Source organism: Papaver somniferum, chromosome 10 (assembly GCF_003573695.1).
Source record: "Papaver somniferum cultivar HN1 chromosome 10, ASM357369v1, whole genome shotgun sequence".
Classification (NCBI taxonomy): Eukaryota; Viridiplantae; Streptophyta; class Magnoliopsida; order Ranunculales; family Papaveraceae; genus Papaver; species Papaver somniferum.
The window spans coordinates 20191454-20200359 of record NC_039367.1 but is presented as its reverse complement, the minus strand read 5'-3'; the positions used below and the strand labels follow the sequence as shown (position 1 = coordinate 20200359).

Sequence of the window (8906 nt, the reverse complement as noted above, 5' to 3'; positions counted from 1 at the left end):
GGACGTAAAATTGAAATTTACGACTAGGTTGACGAAAGGAAAATTCAGTAAACTAAACCTAGACGTAAAATTGAAAATTATGGTTGGAATTCAACTAAACCTAGATGTAAAATTGAAAATTACGGTTGGAATTCAACTAAACCTAGACGTAATACAACATGCAAATCAAAGTTTACGGTTGAATTGAACTAAACCTAGACGTAAGTTCTTCAAAAAATAAATTACGGTTGAAAAATCTAGTAACATATCCAGACGTAACGCTAGCAAAAAGTAACTAAAACCCTATTTTTACTTCGATTTCATTCAATCTAACCTATTTTAAGCACAAAAACAAGTAGGTATGTTCGATTATTACCTTACATACACCATGAGTTTGTTCGATGAAATGAATTCAAATGGATTTACGGTGAAAAGGATGAAGAGGAAGAGGAGAGGAAGAAGAAGAACAATTGAAATGTGAAGAATGAAGAATAGAAATTAGGTTTTGTTTCTGTTTTTAAGTTTTAATTTTAATTGAAGGATAGTCTTGACAGTTGCTATTGAATCAAAAGTACCCCATAATCAGATTTTTGGTCACTAAATATCCAAATGAAATCCTGCCATTGGACGGTGACGCCACAATAATAACCTTCGTTTTAAAATATTGTTTTGGGGTGATTTAATATCTCGATTTGTGTAGAGTCACCCTAAACTTAAACAAATTTTAATAAATCGAGGAGATTGTTCCAAGTTCCCGTACATGCTATCTTTCTTGTGATCATAAGACTTGTATCTTGTTTTATATTATGAATATATAAACTGATATCGTCTATTCTTGTGCATATGTTTTATGTAGTTGACTTCCCTTCTTCTATTTTGTTGATTTAAGTATGGATATACTTCAAACCAAGGACATGCCACGGTATGCAAATAATAAGTTTTAAAAGGGTATTTTGGAATTCGTTTCACAGTATTACTGAGACTAAATTTCCAGACCACTAATAAGATTCCTTTTCTGACCTAAAAAAAATTAAGATTCCTCTCGAGATTCCGCACCAAGAGTAAAAAAGTATCCGTTTCAAAATAATAGACCATTTCTTATGCGGATAAAATCAGTCTATTATTTCGAAACGGAAGGAATACGAGATATGGCTGGATTGATTACCAAGTGAGGATGCACCATAATAAATGAACTTTTAAAGTTGATTAAACTAAAACGTCAAAACTTAATTTGAAATTTTTCAGAATAACTTGTAAAATTAAACAAAACATCATCTGGTTGTTGAAATATTTTTAAAAAATTATTTTTGAGAATGAATTCTACTTCTACAGAAGCATAAACAGTGAAACATTTGTGCTTCCGGTGGCCAAACATGGTCAATCAAATAAAAGAACTACTACGACAAATTCCCACTACAAGAATATGACCTGCTATCGAGAAGCCAACAAAACTGCGGATGAACTTGTGAATCAAGTGGTTAAGCACCAAAGAGACCAACCAACCACGGTGTCCACAAGGATTCAGCAAAATATATGCCTGCAATTTTTATCATCGAACATTTAACAAATGAGAGGACTTCAATAATGTAACACCATTTTAAGTTATTCCCTCCGTCCCAAAATAGATGATCTATTCATTTTTAAATTTTATCCCATTAATAGTGTATATCATTTGACAGTCACGTAGTATTAAATTTGGTTTCTTCAGCAAAAAATAAAAATAAATCCCGGTTTATCCCCAGGTGAAGGTAATCGGCAAAGAAAGTAGTATAATGTTCTTCTTCCCTGGTATCAACTGCAAAGCCTAAAATACCCTTTACATTATTCATTCAACTCTTTTTTTATAGAGTTGATGATTCCAACAAAAAGCGCGTAGTTTTTGTGTTGGTCACGTAATATCGATAGCTTCACTAGTTCTGACTTTGTTATAAATGGCGGAAAAAAAACTTGATTCTCTTCTTGGAGAAGACACACAGAAACTTCTTAACAATTTAATTACCAACTCCTCCCACGAAATTGAACTTCTCTTAATTCAAAACTTAACAACTATTTATCATAATTTTTATATGCATCTGTGTTAATTTTGATATCTTAGAAGTAAGCCAGCCATTAATGGCGATTTCATCAGAAGGACACTCCAGTTTTGGGACTCAAGCTAATGCTCTTCTTCTTAAGAACCTTACCTTCCAGGTACGGTAACATTTCATTCATTTACTTCATCAATCTCTAATTTTACAAATGAATTCGGTGTAGCTAGAGTTTCTAAATACTTCATTAGTGGTTTATGGAGTTGATTTCATGGAAAAATCAAAATTATGTTTTGGATTGAGTTATTGTGGTGATTGAATCAAACTATGTGGAGAATTTTAAAGTAAGTCTAATTTATGATATCGATTTGGAGAAACACTTTGATCAATTTGTTGGTACCTTTTTGTTGCAGAAACGTAATTACAAGACGAATCTGAGGCTTGTTGCATTCCCGTTCGTTCTATGTTTGCTTCTTGTTCTCATCCAAGTTCTCGTAGACATAGAACTAAATAAAGATAAGTTCAAGTGTGGTTGTATATGTATTGACAGAGGAGATGGTACCTGTGAAAATGTGTGTGGGATTCAGTACTCTTCTTTGACGCAAGTTGCTAGTTGTCCAATACCCAATCTTCCGGAGTGGCCTGCGTTGTTGCAAGTACCACGGCCGGAATTTCGTGCTGTGAGGAATGATCTTACTCCATTTTCAGACTTGCCTCCTGAATCATGCAGAAGAACAGGTTCATGTAAACCAGTTTTTCTTGTAACTGGGCTTAATCGAACTCTTGGACTAAGTAATTCTCTCCCTCTTTACCTAATTTACAAGGTATGAATAGTTTTCTTGCAGGGGTTATTGTTTGAAATTCTAATATATAACACCATCTTACCAGGTTTGGGGGAGAACTTCTACACTGGTGTTTCCAATTCAAATGGTACTGACGTTTTGGATACTCTAGCCAACAGTCTTGCGGTCTGTTATTATTTCTCTTTTGTTCATTTTTATTAATTAGGATTACTGTTGTGCTTTGGTGAAGGAACTTATGATATTTCGTTTCCTCATAGAAAGTGAAAGTGAGACAATATTGGCATCAGAAATAAATTACATGCTTAATTGTTTTCTCGAGATGACTTCTGCCTAATTTTAGTACTAACCTGGAGTCTTGAAATTTCAGGGGTCAGACACATACACTGAAGGTTCCAACTTTTTTGAACCTGCATTCTTCTCTCAACGTCCACTGTACATATTTCAAGCTAGTTGCGCAAACTTCTCTACAGAAAGTCTTTCTATTAATATATCTTCCATTCCAATGCCACAGGGTATACTTACTTTAAATGTTTCATGTTCACTTTTGAACTTGTGATTTATTCCATTTCTTAGGTTGTTTTAATTGAGTGTGTGGAATTAGCAAATAAGATACTGCATCTTTAGTGTGGTGTTACAAATTCTATAAAGGATATATACACTCTGTATCCATGCAATACGATCTCTGGATCATTAACATTTTTCTATACAATGATAGCACAAGCCAAATCCCTGCCACATTGGATGGACTTCTATTTATTGCATGACATTCTTTCAGATGTCTCATGTTTTAAAAAGTTATATACAGTTGCTTATAAGGAATTTGAAAGACTACTAAGATTATGGACATAAATTGAAAACTGTGCATATGATTACTTCTAGCCGTGTCAATATGATGTACTCTAGAATTGCTGATTCTACATGTACGTCCAATCAATAATTTCGTGTTTTCTTTTTGGAACCAGAGGTAAGATGTGTAGAAGGTTCGAATCTATGGCGTAATAGTTCTTCGTCAGTAAATGATGAGTTGTACAAGGGCTACCGGCAATCAAATCCAGAAAGGAAGATTAATGAGATTGTTGCAGGTTTTTCAATAATTTGTTATCCTTTGCTCTGTGTGATTGGACATTGTTTTAGGCTTTTTGCAGACTAACAGATGAAAATCTCATTTTATTTTGCAGCCTATGATTTCTTAAACTCAAATGATAATATCTTCAATGTGAGCATCTGGTATAACTCCACATATTCAAATGCCTCTGGTGGAAGCGTAGATGGAATGACGCGTGTTCTACGCTCTGTAAATCTGGTATTTATTCCAACTTCACAATCTTTCTTTGTTTTAAACTTGATGTAGTCTTGCTTCAACATAAAGGCATTTTTGTTCCAGAAGTTTGTTTCGAAGCCTGCTGTTCATTCATGCGTCCCTGCATTTGATATACTACTTTTAACATCCAAGTAACATCGAGTCGCATATCTTTTGTTTATACAGGCTTCCAATGCTTATCTTCAGCACTTGAAAGGAGCTGGTGTAAAAATGCTGCTAGATTTTGTGAAAGAAATGCCAAAACAAGGATCCAAGCTGACAGTGGATTTCTCTTCTCTTCTTGGTGCACTCTTCTTTTCGTGGGTTGTATTGCAACTTTTCCCTGTAAGTATATACTATATAAGAATTTGTGACTTTCTCTGCTATGAATTTCAGTAGTTGATGTATAGCGTACATATCATTTATTATGAAGTATAACTTTAAATGTAATTTTTGTTTCTTCTATATCCTTGACTTTGCTTAACAACTCTAATTTTTTATCGTGCTTAGACTAACAAGTCTGATTTGATGTATTAAATTCACGTTATTTATGGGTAATTCTCGTTTAGTTGCTGCTCTTACAGAGTATTTTTGGGAAGCAGTTTGAGTAGCATTTGACATTTAGTATTTTCATTGCCTTCTCGAAATTTCAGTTTGATTTCTTTTTAATTTTTTTCTTTGTAGTTCCAGTGTGTATGACGCTCTACATTTTGATGTAGGTTGTATTGACCTCTCTGGTTTATGAGAAACAACAAAATCTAAGAATCATGATGAAAATGCATGGACTCGGCGATGGTCCTTACTGGGTGATTTCGTACATGTATTTCCTTTTGCTATCAGTGGTCTACATGACGTGTTTTGTGGCATTCGGCTCTCTTATACGTAAGAAAATTGCTACTTGCCAGTGCAATTTATATGCTTTTATTGTGGTAGCTGGAACCTAAATAATCACTTTCTTTTTTGCAGGGTTGAAATTCTTCACATTGAATGACTACAGCATACAATTCGTGTTCTATTTCATCTATGTAAACTTACAGATTTCAGTAGCTTTTCTAGTTGCAACAATTTTTGCAAATGTTAAGACTGCTGCAGGTTTGTCCCTTCCCACAGCTAACAAATATAATAATATTTAATGACTGAGAGGCTGACTCTAGTTTACCTGATTCATCACATACTCACAGTTTGGAATTTGATAATTGCAGTAATAGGTCATATCTGTGTTTTCGGATCGGGGCTCTTAGGAGGTTATCTGTTTCAATTTTTCGTGGAGGACGATTCCTTTCCAAGTGAGTGGCTTTATTCAGTACAAGAGATTATAGAGAGAAAATTCACTTGGTCTTGGCACATTCTTGGGCCTATTAGGTTTGAGCTTACTGAATATCATAACTATTTACCTCTACAAAATTTTGCACAATCAATGTAGTGGTGCAGCATCAGTCCCAAATTAACTTTCCCAAGTTATCAGATTAAACTATTCGCTTGAACTTTTGTCATAGTTTTTTTGTTGTTTGGTCATTGTCATGTTTTTTTGTTGATTGGTCAAGAGAATGTGATAGATCAAATTAGAAATCATGTTGATAGATTTTGGACTAGTTGATTCTAGGCAGGATCTATATATAATATGGTGATTCTCATAACGTGCATCATGAATCAAGCGATGCCCACTATCGACGTACTACTCTTCCATTGTTGTCCTACTCTCTTTTTTTGACACGACATTGTAGTGCTACTCTTCCATTTATCTAAATTATATTAAATCTATATGGTGCTTCTCCCGACTAACTTTTACTTTGTTGTAGGAGGATGGATTATTGTTTTGGAGATTTTTCCTGGCTTTGCTCTCTATCGCGGGTTGTATGAATTTTCCCAGTATGCACTCACTGGTAATACAATGGGAATTGATGGGATGCGTTGGAAAGATTTGAGTGATGGCACAAATGGGATGAAAGAAGTGTTAATTATCATGCTCGTGGAGTGGTTGATAGTGCTTTGTTTTGCATTTTATTTGGATCAAGTTGCGTCTTCGTGTAGTGGAGTTAAAAAACACCCTCTCTATTTTCTGAAGAACTGGAACAAAAAGCGTTCATCGTCATTTCGAAGGACAAGTCTGCAGAGGCAGGATTCAAAAGTTTTTGTTGAAGTAGACAAACCTGATGTTTCCCAGGAGGTAACCTCATTCAGTTCACAAATGTTTCTTGTTGTCATATAAGTTACATGGTAAATATGTTCACCTGCAGGTATGGATACTACCTAGAATACCTAGGTCACTTTGGAGTTTTTAGAGACTTGTAACTTTATTAATGAACTTCCATTAAATAACTATTTTTGGCCATCAAAATTAGTGTCACCAGGTGTGCTCCTATCATGGTATTGACATAACTATTTTCCGATGTTCTTTTTTGTATGCAGAGGGAGAAGGTTGAGCAATTATTGCTAGATCCCCAAGCAAGTCATGCAATTGTCGTTGATAACATCAAAAAGGTTTATCCAGGGACAGATGGAAATCCTGATAAGGCTGCCGTTAGAGGGTTGTCTCTTGCTTTGCCTCGAGGGGAATGTTTCGGAATGCTTGGTCCTAATGGTGCCGGTAAAACCTCTTTCATCAGTATGGTGAGTAGAAAAAGCACACAGTTTGGTTTCTTAATTCTGGTGGTGATTCGCTAGACAACCTCAAAGACTTATCATGTCTTTAACAGATGATTGGGCTAACAACACCAACCTCTGGCATGGCATTAGTTGAGGGCTTGGACATACGAACTGACATGGATAAGATATATACCAGCATGGGTGTATGCCCTCAGCATGAGTAAACATAACTTTCCTGTTTTGATCTTGGTTGAGGCACCTTGAATTCATGGAATTCAGATAATACTTGCATCATTAGATTCAACTAAATTATGTTCTTTTGATTGGCAATGGCAGCTTGCTTTGGGAGATTCTAACAGGTAGAGAGCACCTTATGTTTTATGGAAGACTGAAGAACCTCAAGGGTGCTGCTTTGACACAAGTGAGTTTATTATTCGTGCCAGGATCATTGTTATTAGGGTGGTAATTCTGCTTTTTCTTTTGCAAAAAATAGAAAAGCAAGAAAGTGACTATGTGAAATTCTAATTAAGATTATAATGGCCTAGGAAAACATGTAGCTGTCATCTTCTTCATCACATGTTGAGTTGTTCTTTTTATTTATCTCTCCTGTTGTAGGCTGTGGAAGAATCTCTGAAGAGTGTAAACCTATTTCATGGAGGTGTGGGTGATAAACAAGCTGGAAAATACAGTGGTGGAATGAAGAGGCGGCTTAGTGTTGCAATTTCTCTAATTGGTGACCCTAAAGTGTGTCTTAAATCTGTGCTGTTTAACCTCCAATGCTTGCTCTCATGTTTGATATTGCATCTTACGTTGTCTCTCTTATGTCATTGTGGAAGGTTGTATATATGGATGAGCCTAGTACCGGACTGGATCCAGCTTCAAGAAACAATCTGTGGAATGTAGTTAAACGTGCAAAGGAAAACCGCGCTATTATTCTCACTAGTATGTAACTTCTTTACCAACACTGTTCTTTTTATCAGTTTTACAAACGGGGTGGTAAAAAGGAAACATATTTCTTAACATGTTGCTAACAAAAGAAAATGTGGTGGTTTTAGCTCATTCCATGGAAGAGGCAGAGGTACTATGTGACCGATTGGGGATATTCGTGGATGGAAGCTTACAGTGCGTGGGAAATCCCAAGGAGGTATACTTTATTTCCACATAAATTTTGTCGGTCTGTACCAGTTAAAAAAATCTACACTAGAGGTGTCCCAAATTTCTAAAAATCTGTTTTTATTATAAATGAAGCCAACTAATCTGAATAAGGAAATTTATATGCTTTGTTTTAATAAAATTACAATTTTCCTTAGTACATTGTTCTCTTGTTATTCTGGCTTTCGGATCACGCATCTAGGTTTGCCGTGATTCACAATTTAGGATATAGAATTCATAAATCAATCATTTTGGCACATTGCATATAGAATTCATAAATCGTTATCCGCTACTAATATTTGTTATGAATGGCAGTTAAAAGGAAGATATGGAGGATCGTATGTGTTTACAATGACGACATCGTCTAATCTGGATGAAGAGGAAGTGGAGAACTTAGTCCGTCGACTCTCTCCAAATGCAAACAAAATTTATAATATATCCGGAACCCAGAAATTTGAACTACCCAAGCAGGAGGTCAGAATTACAGATGTTTTTGCGGCAGTTGAAAATGCAAAGAGAAAATTCACGATAAATGCTTGGGGTCTGGCTGATACGACTTTAGAAGACGTTTTCATTAAGGTCGCTCGGGGTGCTCAAGCATTCCAAACACTATCTTGATATACTCTTGATCAACTCCCTTGTACTAGTAATTCTTTTTCCTATCTCCTATTGATATACCGACCTACATAATCCACAAGTTGACTTTTTTATTGCTATTGGACGCTGTCCAGTATGTATGTTCTTGTAAAACTTCACATATTTTTCATATCTTTGATGTACTCTTGCCAAATATATACATATACGAAGTTAATATTTCGGTTTGTTGCATTTATGTTGGCAATTTGATTCTTTGATATTATCTGGGAGTTGAAAAGGGGTAATTGTTTAGTGAAGCCTAGACGAATCAATTCTGTGATACTCTGAGAAAAGAGCTGAAAAGAGTTCAAAACATGGCTAGATTTACAAGAAATGTTTTTTTGGGGTTGCATGGTGTCATGAAATGGTAATAGCGAACACCCCCTATCCAAATATTTTACATAAACGTGATTAACATCACTT

General features: G+C 35.3%; 1 protein-coding gene across 1 annotated transcript; it reads left to right on the top strand.

The window, feature by feature from the left end:
- The first annotated feature begins 1845 nt into the window (after positions 1-1845).
- LOC113318279 (ABC transporter A family member 7-like) lies at positions 1846-8675 on the top strand. The gene is made up of 18 exons (XM_026566428.1): positions 1846-2169; positions 2420-2798; positions 2895-2974; positions 3177-3321; positions 3772-3891; positions 3988-4112; positions 4296-4454; positions 4829-4991; positions 5076-5201; positions 5312-5395; positions 5909-6276; positions 6519-6719; positions 6806-6915; positions 7032-7116; positions 7311-7439; positions 7532-7637; positions 7751-7839; positions 8163-8675. The coding sequence occupies exons 1-18, from the start codon at positions 2092-2094 to the stop codon at positions 8463-8465; spliced, it is 2850 nt and encodes a 949-aa protein (XP_026422213.1). The 5' UTR covers positions 1846-2091; the 3' UTR covers positions 8466-8675.
- Positions 8676-8906: the final 231 nt, after the last annotated feature.

What these genes read in the sequence shown, in the direction of transcription:
- LOC113318279 (XM_026566428.1), top strand. Translation starts at nt 2,092, where the DNA reads ATGGCGATTTCATCAGAAGGACACTCCAGTTTTGGGACTCAAGCTAAT. An exon ending in TTGTATTGCAACTTTTCCCT is followed by an intron (nt 4,455 to 4,828) that starts GTAAGTATATAC and finishes ATTTTGATGTAG; the next exon opens with GTTGTATTGACCTCTCTGGT. An exon ending in CTCTAATTGGTGACCCTAAA is followed by an intron (nt 7,440 to 7,531) that starts GTGTGTCTTAAA and finishes TCATTGTGGAAG; the next exon opens with GTTGTATATATGGATGAGCC.